At 41.5% G+C, this 18,457-nt stretch overlaps 1 protein-coding gene across 21 annotated transcripts in view; it reads left to right on the top strand.

Moving 5' to 3' along the window:
* Positions 1-398: 398 nt before the first annotated feature.
* The window catches only part of LOC109890761 (chromodomain-helicase-DNA-binding protein 6), a 94,962-nt gene continuing 76,903 nt past the window's right edge, over positions 399-18,457 (top strand). For 3 of the 21 annotated variants that reach the window (XM_031824664.1, XM_031824683.1, XM_031824666.1), the window contains exons 1-4: positions 400-646; positions 983-1,224; positions 2,174-2,223; positions 13,813-14,360. In XM_031824664.1, coding sequence (XP_031680524.1) covers positions 1,119-1,224; positions 2,174-2,223; positions 13,813-14,360 — 704 coding nt within the window. In that variant the 5' untranslated portion in view covers positions 400-646; positions 983-1,118. Of the gene's footprint in view, positions 647-778; positions 939-961; positions 1,225-2,173; positions 2,224-2,743; positions 2,948-13,812; positions 14,361-14,940; positions 15,069-18,457 lie in introns of those variants that run through there. The other 18 variants (XR_004209973.1, XR_004209974.1, XM_031824681.1 and 15 more) reach the window with 16 other exon arrangements.

Genomic DNA, 18,457 nt, shown 5'->3' with positions numbered 1-18,457 from the left:
ATGTAAATAATTTCGAAATACGTTAGTCAAAATTTATAAGATATGTTGAAATTTTGACTAACGTATCTCAATTTTTTGGGGGATTAGTATCTCACATTTTTGACCTACTATCTAAAAAATGTAGAGATACAATAGTCAGGATTTCAAGATAGTGTCTCAAATTGTATACAATACTATCTAAAAAATGTCAAGATACTATCTTGAAATTGTGACCAACATATCTCAACATTTTTAGATAGTACTGATTTTAATGTATTTATTGTGTGGCAGGAATGGGCTTCCACATAAAAGCCATCATGATTGGAAGATGCAAGTGTAACCGATGTGAAATGGCTAGAAAATTTGCGGGGTGCGCGCTAATAGCGTTTCAATGTGTGACGTCACTCGCTCTGAGACCTTGAAGTAGTTGTTCCCCGCGGCTTTTGTGGCGCGATGTGCAACGCTGTCTATGTGTGCAAAAGGGTCCCGGTTCGAGCCCAGGTAGGGGAAAAGAGGAGAGGGCTGGAAGCTATACTGTTACACAAGGAAGAAGAAATATAAAACCACAAATCTTTACAGAATTGAGACCAGGAATAAAACAAATGCGTGTTAAACTACACGGCCAAAGAGCAAAACCGAGGGACTCTCATTTTCGAGCGGTTTTAGGGTAAGCAAAGTAGTAGAATACAACCAATCACAAGAAGGTTCACATCAACGATAACTAAATGTGCCCAATGTGTTTGCAATATGTAGCTCTCAGACAAACTTAGAACGGCACTCCTTGTTTGACAGCTGGAGGACCAATGGAAATATCCATCGACCCAGCTGCACTATGGTGCAGCCAATGAAAAATAGAATGTTACGGGTCCAATTATTTTGGCTGTTGTAGCAGGCGGCCAGCGCTAAACTTCACCAAATAATAGCTGTTTGTATTTTGGCTGCTGCAGTAGCCATTTTAGGTAAGTAGGTATTTTAACTGTTTTTAATCTGTGTTGTATTGCAGGGTCCTGTGTTGTGGTGCGGTGGTTGGTGAGTCTCAAACTTGTGCATCCCTCATGAATGAACTCATCTGCTTTATGAGGATTAAGAAATTGCATGGAGGCCCCCTCCCCATCTCACACCCCGTCTAATTTTTTTTAATGCATTTTTCTAAACTGTCATGGCGTTTTTGTGTCCTTGGAAATAAATGCAGGGAGAAAGCGCAGTGTTCGGCAACTGATGCTCTGACCGGTGAGTGTTGCCCAGGTAGGTGAAGTCATATTGAGGGGTAGCGGCGATGTCTCTGCGAGGATTTTAAGGGGGTGTTGACACGTGTAAGGACTGGAATATATAACATCATTGCAGTGACATTAGTTAGCAGGCTGGCTAGCTCGATACCTTGCTAATATAAATAGGACACGGCGCCGCCGACGTAACGATTAGTGTTGTTTTTGGTAGATGAATTGATAACACTTTCTTAATCACATAAGTTAGCTAGGAACTTCAATTTGCCAGGCAACTTGTAGCAGTTAAGTTCTACAGTCTACTAGCTACTTCGTGATAGCCAGCTCAAGTCTTTGCCATGAAACTAAGACACGTTCCCGCAGGTAGGTCGGCTCCCGCAGGTAGCACAAATGATACCCTACAAAATAAACATAAACGACTACATGTCACACATACAAATCCAAAACCACTTGAGGTTCGTTTGTAAACACACAATGTGTTTCAAATGACGTTTGCTATGAAAGAACACCTTTGTGTCTGATTTTGTTGGCTAAACAATGGTGCATTCGGGGGTGAGTTTAGTCTGTATCCAGTAGACACAGGAAGGAGTAGGCTAGTTTGGCTCATCACTTTCAAGGTAACTTGCAAATGTCTAACTTTTAGTGGCACATTTTTATTAATTTCACATATAGCTGAGACTAGTTGTCACCTGACAATCATAAGTGCCGTAGCTACATTGGAATTGCTCATGGTGCCCAATTATGTAGGCCTAGATGGAATGTGTAGTAAAAGAGCCTTGGTTTATTGTAACAATTCTATCAATGGAGAAAGGTTACTTACCAATTATCTCCTGTTTTTTATTTTTGAACTATGAACTCTTTCTGCCCTTGCAAATAATTTGACCAGGTCCTACTGAGGTTAGTTGTATTTTAAAAAAAAATATATAAAAAAAAATCTTACTTCAATAAAGATATTTATTTCTTTGTCATAGATGCAGTGAAGGTGAAGAGAAATATGAAAATACAAAAGAAGGACAAACAGGTTTGTATCTTTTTGACTTGCATGCTTGTCTACGTGTACATGCACTACTGTTTAAAAGTTTGGGGTCACTTAGAAATGTCCTTGTTTTTGAAAGAAAAACACTTTTTTTTGTACATTTAAAATTACATCAAATTGATCAGAAATACAGTGTAGCCATTGTTAATGTTGTAGCAGTATTGTTAACTTGTAGCTGGAAAAAAAAAAAAAAAAACGAATATCTACATAGGCGTACAGAGGGCCATTATCAGCAACCATCACTTGTGTTCCAATGGCATGTTCTGTTAGCTAATCCAAGTTAACCATTTTAAAAGGCTAATTGGTAATTAGAAAACCCTTTTGAAATGATGTTAGCACAGATGAAAACGGTTGATTAGTGCTGATTAAAGAAGAAATAAAACTGGCTTTCTTTAGACTAGTTGAGTATCTGGAGCATCAGCATTTGTGGGTTCGATTAGAGGCTGTGAGAAATTGCCAAGAAACTGAAGTTCTCTTACAACGCTGTGTATTACTCCCTTCACAGAACAGTGCAAACTGGCCCTAACCAAAATAGAAAGAGGAGTGGGAGGCCCCGGTGCGCAACTGAGCAAGAGAAGTACATTAGTGTCTAGTTTGAGAAACCGACTCCTCACAAGTCATCAACTGGCAGTTTCATTAAATAGTACCTGCAAAACACCAGTCTCAACGTAAACAGTGAAGAGGTGACTCCAGGATGCTGGCCTTCTAGGTCAGTTTCATTGCTTCTTTAATCAAACAGTTTTCAGCTGTGCTAACATTTGCAAAAGGATTTTCTAATGATCAATTTGTTTTTTATAATGATCAACTTGGATTAGCTAACACAATGTGCCATTGGAACACAGGAGTGATGTTTGCTGATAATGGGCCTCTGTACGCCTATGTAGATATTCCATAAATCAGCCGTTTCCAGCTACAATAGTGATTTACAACATTAACAATGTCTACACTATATTTCTGACCAATTTATTTTAATGGACAAAAAACAAAGGAATTTAATTGACTGAACTTTTGAACGGTTACATACATACATACATAATACATTGTTGACAAATGTCTTCAGCAACCTTGAAATATAAAAGTAGATATGTAAATCAAGAGTAACACTGTCACTCAGCCTTGAGTTGCCGAAGTGGCTTGTTATTTATGATCCTAAGTTCCATCGCAAATGGAATTGAATGATGAGTCAGACCTACGATTCTGACTCCTCACACGTTACCCATACAATAAGAGCACAGTCTCTCTGCTCATCTTTTGTTGAGTTGATGTTGAACGCAGGCCATACACATGACTCTGTTCGTTAGTCTTGGAGTCCTCTTGGAGTGCTGGTTCGTGAGATTCTTGTTAATGGCAGTATTTCATTCTAAACCACTGATAGGCTTAATTTTGAAGGCTCATTCTATAATGACTAAAATCATTTGTTTAAAAGCCATTGTTTACAGGATTTACTGTTCAATGGTCATTGTAATTAATGATATACACACAGTTTCTTAACTCTTACTCCTACCCAAAAATGTTGCATTCAGTTACAAACCTGATTGAGCTCCTTTTTTGTGTGTCATTTGAGTCTTTCTAAACCAACTTTGAATAGCTTTAATTTATGCTTAAATGAAAGTTATTCAATGTTTGTTTGACTCAAATGACAAAAAAACAAGCAATGGAGTGCAATCAGGTTAGAGAAGGCTTTAGAGCTCTTTGGCCACACACACACACCAGTGGTGGTTTTGGTGTAGATTAAAAACATACACAAAAGTTGAATTCTCTAACTTTGTGCACAAATTGTTTACATTGCTGTTAATGAGCATTTTTCCTTTGCCAAAATATGCCACAACTGTTAGGTGGCTGGATTATCAAGAAGCGGATTTAAACTGGATGATCATTACATGGGTGCACCTTGTGTTGGGGACAGTGAAGGCCTCTCTAAAATGTGCAGTTTTGTCACAAATGTCAAGTTTTGAAGAGGTGTGCAATTGGCGTGCCAACATCAGGAATGTCCACCAGAGCTGTTGGTGGAGAAATTGCCTGAAAATTGAATGTTAATGTCGTTTTATGTCAACTGGCCTCGCAACTGCAGACCACGTGTAACCTCGCCAGCCCAGGACCTCCATATCCGGCTTCTTCCCCTGCGGGATCATCTGATACCAGCCACCTGGACAGCTGAAACTGTGTTTGCACAACCAAAGAACTTATGCACAAACTGTCAGAAACACTGGAGAAGTGTGCTCTTCACAGATGAATCCCGGTTTCAACTGTACTGGGAAGATTGCAGACGGTGTGTGTGGGTGAGTGGTTTGCTGTTGTGAAGACTGAACCGTGGGGTTATGGTATGGACAACTAACATAAATGCATTTTATCGTTGGCAATTTGAATGCACAGCAATACCGTGATGAGATCCTGAGGCCCATTGTTGTGGCATTCATACACTTCCACATCATGTTTCAGCATGATAATGCACGGCACAAGGATCTGTACCCAATTGCATGGCCTGCATACTCACCAGACATGTTACCCATTGACCATGTTTGGGATGATCTAGATCGCCGTGTACAACAGCGTGTTCCAGTTCCCACCAATATCCAGAAACTTTGCACAGCCATTGAAGAGTGGGACAACATTCCACAGGCCCCAATCAACAGCCTGATCAAGGAAATATTGAAGGCAATGTCGCACTGTATGAGGCAGATGGTGGTTTCCAGATACTGACTGGTTTTCTGGATGTCATTTTTATTTTCCTAAGGTATCTGTGACTGTGTGTGTAAAGTCATTGAATTTGTTGCATGTTTCCTTTTTTAAATATTTTTGTTCAGTGGAGCATAAAATATAACTTCCCAACATTTGAGCATGCACTATAGCTCAGTATTTTAATTATACATTTTTGCTAATCTCTTTCAAGGGTGTCAATTTTAGTATGTGCTGTATGTGTAGTATATTTTTGTAATATTAGGCTACATCCCGATTTCCCCAGCCTTTTCCAAAAGTGTGCACTTGCACGTTCCCTGTTATGGGTTAGGGTTGTTTTTAATCATGGCTGGAGTGTATTTCCACTATTGTAAAATCCTTGCCAGAAAGACCCAATCCCAAATGGGCTTGTAAACCATACGCCATATGCGCTTGTGGAGATCTGAGAGGATTTGACAGGTGTAAGCAATAGTGGTAATGGTAATAGTGCCACCCTGCCCACTCAGGTTAGGTGGAAGTTTCTCCATATTGCTTATACCTGTCAAATCCTCTCAGATCTCCACAAGTGCAAGGGCAGGGTTTCCCAAACTCTGTCCTCGGGACCCCGGGACAAGGTTGGAATGTGAAGCAATGAAATGGGGCATCAGTCTACTCGGTGACACCCACAGAACACAACTGTGAAGAGTTTACGCTAATATTGGCGTTGTAGCTCTTATCGTGGGACTGACTGTGAAATCACCTCCCCAGTCAGCGTATTGACATTCATATTGCACTGTACAACTTTACCTAAGGATTGGGGATCAATGAAATGGGCTAACGGTCTACTCAATACCAATATTTTTTTCCCCAACGTCCTCAGACTTATCAGACTCCAAAACATCCAGAGTATTTTTTTCCTATGGAATAGTGTTTAATACTCGCAGGTTGACAACAAAAGTGGCTCAATTCAGTTGTCTGAGTCCTGCAATACGAGCTACGATGCTAATGTTCTCTGGGTGTCAATGAGTAGACTGATGCCCCATGTCATTGATCCACAAGCCATAGGTAAGGCTGTACAGTGAAATAAGTATGCCCCCAATGCAATTCTAAAGTATAATACATCCAGTATGATTTCAAGAGATTTTTGTCAAATTAACAATGTCTTTTGTTGATAAAAAAAATCTAAATCAAATTTTATTTGTCACATACATTGTTAGCAGATGTTAATGCGAGTGTAGCGAAATGCTTGTGCTTCCAGTTCCGTCCATGCAGTAATATCTAACAAGTAATCTAACCTAACAATTTCACAACAACTACCTTATACACACAAGTGAAAAGGAATGAATAAGAATATGTACATAAAATATATGAATGAGTGATGGCCGAGCGGCATAGGCAAGATGCAGTAGATGGTATAGAGTACACTATATATAGTGGGGAGAACAAGTATTTGATATACTGCCGATTTTGCAGGTTTTCCTACTTACAAAGCATGTAGAGCACTGTAATTTTTGTCAAAGGTACACTTCAACTGTGAGAGACGGAAATGAAAACAAAAATCCAGAAAATCTCTGATTTTTAAGTAATTAATTTGCATTTTATTGCATGACATAAATATTTGATCACCTACCAACCAGTAAGAATTCCGGCTCTCACAGACCTGTTAGTTTTTCTTTAAGAAGCCCTCCTATTCTCCACTCATTACCTGTATAAAAGACACCTGTCCACACACTCAATCAAACAGACTCCAACCTCTCCACAATGGCCAAGACCAGAGAACTGTGTAAGGACATCAGGGATAAAATTGTAGACCTGCACAAGGCTGGGATGGGTTACAGGACAATAGGCAAGCAGCTTGGTGAGAAGGCAACAACTGTGCGCGCAATTATTAGAAAATGGAAGAAGTTCAAGATGACGGTCAATCACCTTCGGTCTGGGGCTCCATGCAAGATCTCACCTCGTGGGGCATCAATGATCATGAGGAAGGTGAGGGATCAGCCCAGAACTACACGGCAGGACCTGGTCAATGACCTGAAGAGAGCTGGGACCACCGTCTCAAAGAAAACCATTCGTAACACACTACACCGTCATGGATTAAAATCCTGCAGCGCACGCAAGGTCCCCCTGCTCAAGCCAATGCATGTCCAGGCCCATCTGAAGTTTGCCAATGACCATCTGGATGATCCAGAGGAGGAATGGGAGAAGGTCATGTGTTCTGATGAGAGAAAAATATAGCTTTTTAGTCTAAACTCCACTCGCTGTGTTTGGAGGAAGAAGAAGGATGAGTACAACCCCAAGAACACCATCCCAACCGTGAACCATGGAGGTGGAAACATCATTCTTTGGGGATGCTTTTCTGCAAAGGGGAGAAGAAGACTGCACCGTATTGAGGGGAGGATGGATGGGGCCATGTATCGCAAGATCTTGGCCAACAACCTCCTTCCCTCAGTAAGAGCATTGAAGATGGGTCATGGCTGGGTCTTTCAGCATGACAACGGCTCGAAACACACAGCCAGGACAACTAAGGAGTGGCTCCGTAAGAAGCATCTCAAGGTCCTGCAGTGGCCTAGCCAGTCTCCAGACCTGAACCCAATAAAAAACTCTTTGGAGGGAGCTGAAAGTCCGTATTGCCCAGCGACAGCCCCGAAAATTGAAGGATCTGGAGAAGTTCTGTATGCAGGAGTGGGCCAAAATCCCTGCTGCAGTGTGTGCAAACCTGGTCAAGAACTACAGGAAACGTGTGATCTTTGTTATTGCAAACACAGGTTTCTGTACCAAATATTAAGTTCTGCTTTTCTCATGTATCAAATACTTATGTCATGCAATAAAATGCAAATTAATTACTTAAGTCATACAATGTGATTTTCTGGATTTTTGTTTTAGATTCTGTCTCTCACAGTTGAAGTGTACCTATGATACAAATTACAGACCTCTACATGCTTTGTAAGTAGGAAAATTGGCAGTGTATCAAATACTTGTTCTGCCCATATGAATTGAGTAATGTAGGGTATGTAAACATTATATAAAGTGGCATTGTTTTAATGTGACTAGTGATACATTTATTACATCAATTTTTCCATTATTAAAGTGGCTAGAGTTGAGTTAGTATGTTGGCAGCAGTCTTGGTGTTAGTGATGGCTGTTTAACAGTCTGATGACCTTGAGATAGAAGCTGTTTTTCAGTCTCTCGGTCCCAGCTTTGATGCACCTGTACTGACCTCGCCTTCTGAATGATAGCGGGGTGAACAGGCAGTGGCTTGGGTGGTTGTTGTCCTTTGATCTTTTTGGTCTTCCTGTGTCATTGGGTGGTGTAGGTGTCCTGGAGGGCAGGTAGTTTGCCCCCTGTGATGCGTTGTGCAGACCTCACTACCTTCTGGAGAACCTTTCGGTTGTGGGCGGAGCAGTCGCCGTACCAGGTGGTGATACAGCCCGACAGGATGCTCTCGATTGTGCATCTGTAAAAGTTTGTTTTTGGTTACGAGCCTGAATTTCTTCAGCCCCCGGAGGTTGAAGAGGCACTGCTGCTCCTTCACCACGCTGTCTGTGTGGGTTTACCATTTCAGTTTGTGTGTGATGTTTATGCAGAGGAACTTAACTTTCCACCCTCCACTACTGTAATGTCGATGTGGATTGGGGGGGCTCCTGCTGCTGTTTCCTGAAGTCCACGAGCATCTCCTATGTTTTGTTGACATTGAGTGTAAGGTTATTTTCCTGACACCACACTCCGAGGGCCCTCACCTCCTCCCTGTAGGCCGTCTCGTCGTTGCTGGTAATCAAGCCTACCACTGTAGTCTCATCTGCAAACTTGATGATTGCGTTGGAGGCGTGCATGGCCACGCAGTCATGGGTGAACAGTGAGTACAGGAGAGGGCTGAGAATGCACCCTTGTGGGGCCCCAGTGTTGAGGATCAGCGGGGTGGAGATGTTGTTTCCTACCTTCACCACCTGGGGGCGGCCCGTCAAAGTCTTGGACCCAGTTGCACATGGCGGGGCCGAGACCCAGGGTCTGGAGCTTAATGACGAGGTTTGAGGGTACTATGGTGTTAAATGCTGATCTGTAGTCGATGAACAGCATTCTTACATAGGTTTTCCTCTTGTCCAGATGGGTTAGGGCAGTGCGATTGCGTCTGTGGACCTTTTGGGGTGGTAAGCAAATTGGAGTGGGTGTCAGGTAGGGAGGAGGTGATAACGTCCTTGACTAGTCTCTCAAAGCACCTCATCATGACGGAAGTGAGTGTTAGTCATTTAGCTCAGTTACCTTAGCTTTCTTGGGAACAGGAACAATGGTGGCCCTCTTGAAGCATGTGGGAACAGCAGACCTTATATAATAAGGTTTGATTGAATATGTCCGTAAACATATATAACGTTCCAACCTCGTTTAGCATGATCTATTAGATTATTTGTATTCATTTGCATCACTGTCAATGACATACTTTTTTATTTTGAAGGCTAACTGCAAAGTCTGCTATTGTGGCTAATCCTTGTGGCTTGCTTCACATAGATGGTTCCTCCCACCATTAATCAAAGAAGAACTGTCTTATAATTTAGGGTTATTTTTACATCACACCTAGCTGTATAGTTAGCTAGCTAATGGTCGTTTTGCTATGTTTTTGGGGAAGAACGTTGTTTGCGTCCATGAGCTAGCACTGTTGGTGCATGAGACAACTTTACCAGCATCATAGCATATGTATTGCTAAAATCATTGTGACATATGAAATACGAGTGACAGTCTAATCAATGTGTAATAACTATGTAAATTAATGAACGTGTAAAATTGTGACGTGCATTCATATTCAGGTCCTGATTGGTGAACAAGCTTATTTGACACGTCTCCATAGAAATCCTAGTTTTAGAATGAAACGACTGAACAACGAAACATTACAGTAAGTGAAAGAAATAGGTTTTGACTGTTTTACTGGTAATGGGGACATGCGTAGATGCATACCAAAACGTTATTTTGTTGGTGTGTGTGTAACCTTAATTTAGCAAGTCAATTAAGAACAAATTCTTATTCACGTTAACCGCCTACACGCACGACACTGGGCCAGTTGTGCGCTGCCCTATGGGACTGATGTGATACAGCCTGGATTTGAACCATGGACTGTAGTTACGCCTCTTGCACTGAAATGCAGTTCCTTAGATCCCTGTGTGTGTGTGTGTGTGTGTGTGTGTGTAACTATTTAACTGTACTAAAATGCTTTTAAATGTCAGTATTGTTTTTATTTTTGCAAGAAAAATATCGTTATCGGCCAAAAATGTAATTGGTGCTTCACTACCTGAAGCAAAACATATCCAAAAACTGTCAGTAAGCGACTACAGCCAAGTTTAAGTGCAAAAATCATGTCAAGTTGTATCCCTTTTTTAAGACACATAACCTTTATCTCAGGGGGCCAAAAGCGGTCCCCTAAATGGACAAATTACCTCCCTCTGAAGTGTATCAGATGCATTGGTATTGTTAGCCTGTGTATGAACCATACAGGCAACACTCAAGCTTTGTGTACATGGAACAACTGCAGTTTCAACTGTTTCACTTGTCCATCTCACTTAGTCTCTTTTTGTTTCTCATTTATTTCTTGCTCAGAAACTGCCTCAACCCATGCCCACCACTTTATGCCCTCCCCTTTCACATGGGAAGAAAGATGTTGCTCTCCCATGAGCTTGCATTCCTTCTGGTACCCCTCTCTGGATTTCCCTACCCAAACCACCCTGCAGCCCCATGCTTCTCCTGAGAGGTTACATTTGAATGATGCCCAGTCCCCAAGTGTCCTGTGGCAGCAGCCTTATCATTTCTGCTGGATATAGGTGTCAGTGTTTTTAGGGAGAAGGCACAGGGAAGCATTGACTTGACTGCATCTGTGGTGTTCAGCAGCTCGAAAGACTGTATTGATTCATAGGGAATTTGATTGCAGGCAGCTTGTTTGTGGTTGACCGAGTTGGCTGGCAAGCGTGTACACTGCAGTACGTCACTGGGCGCTGTGCGTGCAGTCGCAAATGAAGGTGCATGGGAAATGTAGAGCCATGAAGCCTCAGGACAATGTGCCAGCAGCTCTGTGGTTCTGGAGATGGGAACCTGGATGAGGGTTACACTGTGGACTACTAAACTAGGATTTGACAGGGATCGTGACAGATAGTAGGCATGAAAGGAGGTGGTATGGAGCAAGGTGAGAAGAAATGTTCCTGTGATTTTGGAGTAAGACATGTCCATGGCTTTTCTGTCTTATTCAATCTTTGCGCTACCAGTTTGTCTGTTTGCAGCCTTGTCTTGTCCATTGTTTGCAAGCTGGTGAACGTTGTATGAGTGTTAGGTCGGTTCACTTGGAGAGGTGTCATTTACATCATGGTCTGTTTTTATGTTCTATTCATGTAAAAAAAAAAAAAAGCATTCTTTCTATAGGCAAGATGAATGCTGAACTTGTTTTCAATGTCACAAACCTCATTAAGAGTTCTATTTCTGAGAGACTGACTATCATATTTTGTGGTTGACTTTCTCCCTTTTGATTGTTCAGCCTGAAGACTGGGGAAAGCAGCTGTTGACCAAAGCAGGGGGGCAGGCTATAGGTAGCATCTGTCTAAGTGCGAAATGGATGAAATGTCAAATAGTCCTGTCAGCTGGCAACAAAAGGGTTACCATAGAGACGGCGTGTTTACGTTGCTGTTTGATACAGAACCTGTTTCCAGGGCGACGGCCCTGATTCCCGGCACTGGGAGTCTGATTCATTGACATTATTATCCTCCTGTGCATGAGTTGTCCCATATGCCCCTCCACATGTCCTCAACCTTGGTTTATAAATAACATGTTGCTCAAAATGGGACTGCACCAATATAGCCCTTATCACATGAAGTGTGCCATATCTGCTTTTACACAAACTTCTCTACTGGGATGTGATATGCTGCTAATTCTCATGAATACAATTAGTGTTGCTATATTAAATCAATGATTGTTTGCAAAGGGCATCAGTGTCTTAACAGCGCGATTTGCCAAGGCAAGAAACTCTGAGCGCAGCCCAATCCAGAAATCTCGCAGTGTCTTCTGATGTATAAATAAAATTTTCCCAGAACCGCCTATTGCAATTTCGATAAGGCTCTCTTGTTCAGATATCGATAAGTGGATTGGAGGCATGGCATGAAAAGGATAACGATTCCAGTTGTTTGTCTCATCCGTTTTGGAAAGTAACTGCGTAATTCACCACCACAACTCACTCAGGTGCTTCGCTTTATCACATTTGACATTGTCCGTAAGCTAGAGTTAATTTGCACAAAAAAAAAATCATACAATGATGGAAAGACCTGTGTGTTGTCCTTGTTAATGCAGACAGAGAAGAGCTCCAACTTAATCAATTTTGTCCTGCACATTGAATGTAGTTGCGGGGAGTCCCTGTAATCCGAGATTCATTGATTTAATATGGGTAAAAAGTATAGAATGTCCTGAACTTTCATATTGCTCAGATATAGGACTGAGACTTCCTTATGATACATCTTTTTTTCTTTTTTTTACTCTTTTTCCATGAATGAATCAGTTTATTCAATGCATTTCTATGGGCTAATAGCAGTAAGGACAAATTCAATGTTTCATCAAAAATATATATATATTTTTTTTTACCTAAAAGGGGTCTTAAAATTCTAAATCAAAAAGCTAAATGATCCTTTGTATGACTCTTAAAGAATTCCATATGTTAGCTTAGTAGACCCCCCCAGCCCGTTTTCTACTTTACTCATGGATACCATTTTTACGTCTGCATGCGGTTTGAAGTGCAATTGCTTACTGCCGTTAGCGCAATGACTGGAAGTCTATGGGAACAGCTAGCAAGTCTATTGGAACAGCTACATGGCCTTTTTCCAGTTTATTTTGCATTGTTGGAGTCTTGTTCCTCAAGTGATCACATGAAAGAATAATATAGTAGACCAATAAGACACTTTCAAATGTCTCTGCCAACTTGTTTTCAGCTTAGAGATCTCTCATTTTGCACTGATTTGATGCAACATGCTCCACAGTGTGGATCGGGAATTACTATTCCATTGTAACTATTGGGCTGGTCCCCTCTCCCGCTCTGCGTCTTAGGCCACTCCCAGATAGTCCTGGCAAAATGCTTGCTTGAGAAATTGGGGGGGGGGCGGGCAATTATTATTTTTTGTACTTTGTTTTTACCATTTGGCTCTCTTTTTATTTATCGTTACCCAGACATGATTTATGGATTTCAAAACAGCTGTACGGGGGCTTTTATTTCATATTTCTTCACTCGAATCTTCATTCATACCCAGTTTGCAATGCCATGCTAATAAAATTTCATCCTCCACCTAACTGCGTCTTTTTTTAAAAACCAAACAGCACTCACTTGATTACAAAATATTTCCGATGGAGACTTTCCGTTCAAATGATGTATCCTCACCTAAATCTATAATTTTGTGGTCACTGTTGGGAGAAGTCTATACCTATTGCACTGCTCTCATCAGGTGTAGAGAGAGTACACTTGTCCAAAGGTTCTGGGGTCCTATGAATCTGCGTTGGCTTATTAGTATTGTGCACAACTTTGCTGTATCGGTAAACCAGCACATGCCCTCTGACTGCTTGCATTTCAAGGAGTAGTCATAATGCGTCATGGGGAAGTTTTATTGTGGAGTTTGTTTATCCATAGAATTGAACTGCATTATGACAGCCCAGATGTGCGTTTTGAGGAAGGGATCGAGGAACATGGAGACCCTTAATGGAATTCTGAGCATGCCGTTAAATATCGGGGGATTTGCAGACTTTGGGTTTACCCTCTAATTTAACACGGAAAGATTTGTCACTATATTAGGGTCTCTGAATATGTGGAGAATTTGATTGAGACTTTACTCAAAGAAAGCCCACGTTTTGTTGATTTTTGTTGCCATTGTGTGTGATTCTGAACCATTCATTGCACCATTCTTGTTTTTTTTCCAGATGTCCACCACCCACTTACAAAAGTACACTCCAGCTACAGCAGCCTCTAATGCAACTGCCCAAAATGCACAAACTCCATTTCCCAGGGGTACCCTGGGCTCTAAGGACCAGATCAGGGACCTTGGTGGTGGTCAGACCAATCACTGCATGGCCAACTCCAAGCACCCCAGGATGTGCGAGGCGAGCACTAGCTCGGTCAGCCCCTGCGCCCCCTCGTCACCCCTCAACAGCGAGGAGGACGATGGAGGGGGCGGGCGGTGGGCGAAGAAGAAGAAGAAGAAGAAACAAAAGAAAAAAGACAAGTGGGGCGAGCCTGGCAGTGCCTGGCAGCACAAGGGCATGGAGAGAGACATGAAACCAAATAAAAAGAGGGAGCAGAAAGAAGGGAAGGAGCTGCTGCTGCTGTGCAATTTCAAGGAGCCCAGGAAGGTGAAGGCACCAAAAGAGGTGAAGAGAGGGAGAAAACCCAAGGTGCAGGCCCTGCCCCATCCTCCTTCAGAATGCAAGAGCGCCCCCTCTCCTCCCAGACAGAGGGGCCGCAAACCCAGGTGAGGGGCTTTTGATCACCAGTGCATTCACTGTGTTTTTCCAATGGTGTGTCGCAACCAGGTTCTCTTGGGTGGTTAGCCGGTAAAATCTTGGTTGTATTTAGAGACATGGTTGTGTTTGTCTAGTGCGGAATAATCCCATTAAAATAATTTAGGTGGGTTACAAGAAGTCAGAACCCCTGCTGTTACTCTGCTTTAACTCTAACTCCTAACAAAGTTGATTTTACTGTTTTACTGCTTCACATTTCTCCCCAACATTTCTAATAAAAAAGACATAATCGATGATTCATATGAAACTATTTTTGACAAAATTGCCGATTTCATTGTAGTAGTTGGAATTTGGTTCAATCATGATGAATAGAATCATGTGGCTCAAAAATCATTTGTAAATCTCAAAATAAAGTTAGATTTTTTTCTGTACCTTTTTGGATTATGTAGCTGCAAAACTTGTTTTGTAGAGATTTCAAGTTGATTTGGGTATTGAATTTGTGGGACATTGACTAAAACTAGGAAAAGTACATTTCCTGAAGAAAATGTGTATGCTTGCTTAATCTGTCTAAATATATTTTTATTTAACTAGGCAAGTCAGTTAAGAACAAATTCTTATTTACAATGGCGGCCAAACCCGGACGACGCTGGGCCAATTGTGCACCGCCCTATGGGACTCCCAATCACGGCCGGATGTGATGCAGTCTGGATTCGAACCAGGTACTGCAGTGACTCCTCTTGCACTGAGATGCAGTGTCTTAGACCACTGTGCCACTTTACCAACAAAACAGACGCGTGCGCAACTATGGGGCAAAACAGACTGTTTGTAGTTTACATGTCAACAATGTTTATTAAAAACATATGCATTTTATACAATGAGCACTTGTTGTCTCTCAAATACATTGTTGGTTAACTAGCTAGCGAATTTGAGCCATATTAGCATTGACATGAAATCTGCCGAAACACAAAACAAGACATGGTATCAAGAACAAGATGAAACTAGCTTAAATGAGTCATTTACGATTCCTCACATGGCAGTTTCTTGTCATTGTTGGTAACTATCGGGCTATCTAGAATCACAACTCATGTACTTCTGCCCCAGTGACACGTGCATATCGTTTCCGTGATGTTGTCAGCTAACCCATCTATAGTAGTGGGAGATGTTAACCCTTTGACATGTACGAGTACACAGGTGTAATGATTTTACAGTGGTCCCTACTGCGTATGCTCAAACTGGTCTGATTAGAATGTCTAGTTATGATCGACGCAACAGTCAGTTGTACGCAGTTTATTTTTGGATGCAGATGTTAAGACTTTCACCGAAGTAGCAGCAGTATAATGCCATTCTAAATCGGAAACTGTAGGCTACGTTAGTCCTAGTGCTAACTGAGGAAAGGGTGAGCTAACACAAACGGCTGTCGGCTGACAGAAACCATAATATGAATTGGATAATAGCAATTACTATAGGAAAAAAATATAAATGCAACATGCAACTATTTCAACAATTTTCATATAAGGAAATCAGTCAATTAACATACATTAGGCCCTAATCCATGGATTTCACATGACTGGGCAGGGGCACAGCCATGGGGAGCCAGGCCCAGCCAGACAGAATGATTTTCTTTCCCCACAGAAGGGCTTCATTACAGACAAATACTCCTCCGTTTCATCAGCTGCACCAGTGGCTGGTCTCAGATGATCCCGCAGGTGAAGAAGCCAGGTGTGGATGTCCTGGGATGGCGTGGTTACACTGGGTCTCCGGTTCTGAGACCGGTTGGACGTACTGCCAAATTCTCTAAAATGACTGGTGGCTGCTTATGAACACAATCTTCTGGCAACAGCTCTGGTGGATATTTATACAGTCAGCATGCCAATTGCACGCTCCTTCAACTTGAGATATGTGGCATTGTGTTGTGACAACTGCACATTTAAGAGTGGCCTTTTTAGGGCCCCCAGCACAAGGTGCACCTCTAATGATCATGCTGTTTAATCAGCCTCTTGATATGCCTCACCTGTCATGTGATTGGATTATCTTGGCAAAGGAGAAATGCTCACTAACCGGGATGTGAAGAATGTGTAGATGGCGTCGACAGAGGGCTGCCTCGCTTCTAGTTCTTAGGAAACTTTACAGTATTTAGTTTTTGTATGTGTTTCTTACATTGTTAGCCCAGAAAATTGTACTATGGTTCCTCCTTTAAAAGTTGTGAGCTTACACCGCAGGACTTAGAGGTGGGGCGGCAGGTAGCCGAGTGGTTAGAGTGTTGGGCTAGTAACCAAAAGGTTGCAAGATCAAATCCCTGAGCTGACAAGGTAAAAATCTGTCGTTTTGCCCCTGAACAGGCCATCATTGAAAATAAGAATTTGTTCTTCACTGACTTGCCTAGTTAAATAAAGGTAAAATAAAAATAAATACCCAGCTTCATTGCTCCAGACCACCACAAGGGTCTGTTGGGTTGGAGTACTCATTATGCATTTTGGTCCCAAGATTGTTATATGACCAATCATATTGAGTGGTTCCCATGATGTTCTTCAGCAAAGATGGCTGACAAAACATTACGCGGGAAGCAAATGTTCAGCTGGGCCTGCTATCTATCCTTTCACCCTCCTCCAAAAAATACAAGTGTTTGCCATTATCAACAGTGGCACTGAAGCTAAACAATATCCTACATAGTGTGGGATGACCACACCTAAAAAGGCTGGAGTCTCATAACTAATCAAAGAGCATGTATATGTCCTGACCAAAAGATGATTCAGTGGTAGGGTTCACTTGTCGTTGCAGCACAGCAGATTCTCAGTAGACAGGGGGCATGGGATGTCAGATTCCAGATTTTCCTCCTGATAAAGCAGGTCCTCCACCTGCTGAATCTGGAATGCTCAGAATAAACAAATCTGTATTAGTGACGATACATTTGGCAGCGACAGTTGCTTGATAGTCCTGTGAAAATGGCTGAGTGTTTGTGGTGTAAATCTTTAAATTAGCAGCTGACATCTTAAGGTTTTAAAAAATTTAATAATTAAGACAGGTTCCATGTACAACAAGACCGGAAGAGAGTAAAAGAACACCTAACAATTGAGTTACCTCTGGTTATGGACACTATTGCCAGCGATAAAGCTTCCACGGCCTGTTCCTCGGACAGTGAACATACATCTGGCAATATCTACATTTTTGACCCCTTGATCAGCTCACACTCAAAGTAAATAAAGAGCTTATTATTTGTAGATATGAAAACAATAACTGAGATATGGCCGTTCAATCTAAAGCAGCAGATGTCATTTTCAGCATATGTCAATACAGCACAGAAAGTTTAACACCAGACTGGTATTGTGGTTGTTCATTGTGTGATGGGAAATATGCAATATGCATACAAAATAATATAGTGGGAACAAAGCTGGATCATTCTGGCAATGATACCTGCACCATACATACGCAGCAAAGACTCCCTAACACTTCGCCATTGTACACGATGGCCCATTGCTTGGAGACTTCCTTTGACCATTCTAAAGCCCGGATGGGACTTCCTTGCGTTAATGGCCCCAACTTTCTGGTCTAATACTTCATCTGACACATCAGAATAGCATTCTCTGGCAGGCATATTGTATTCTTTCATCCTTCTGTAAGAAAATATCGACTTTGAAACAAATAGGACATGGCCTGCTTATGAGTTGCTGTGAAAGGTTAGATGAATTCAACTGAAAATGGTGAGCACAGGCGTTCATAGCTAAATGTTTTTGGTTAGCTTGAGAATAATAATTGCATGATTTATCATTCTACTCTATGTATGTGTAATATAGTAGAATGTTATGAACCTACACTGAATCGTAGGAGCTAACTACACTCAAAATATTGCCAAAATGGAGGGTGGTTAATAGCGAAATTAAATTGGAGTTTTGTTTTCAAATACATTTTTTTCTCAATATTTTTGTGGTATTAAAATGCATAAAGTTTTGCGCTCTATTACAAAAGATTTGATTGCAACTTATTACTTTTTTTTTTGCTTTCAGAACAATTATTTTTGTTGGAAAATAAAGGTTTAGTCTCTAAATACATCTCAAAATAGTCTCAAAAATACATCAATTTGTTGCAAGTTGGGGAGGGGGGCTAATAGCTG

This window comes from Oncorhynchus kisutch, linkage group LG5, assembly GCF_002021735.2.
Source record: "Oncorhynchus kisutch isolate 150728-3 linkage group LG5, Okis_V2, whole genome shotgun sequence".
NCBI lineage: Eukaryota > Metazoa > Chordata > Actinopteri > Salmoniformes > Salmonidae > Oncorhynchus > Oncorhynchus kisutch.
Note: the sequence above shows the minus strand (reverse complement) of the source record. Positions and strands in the feature narration are given on the sequence as shown.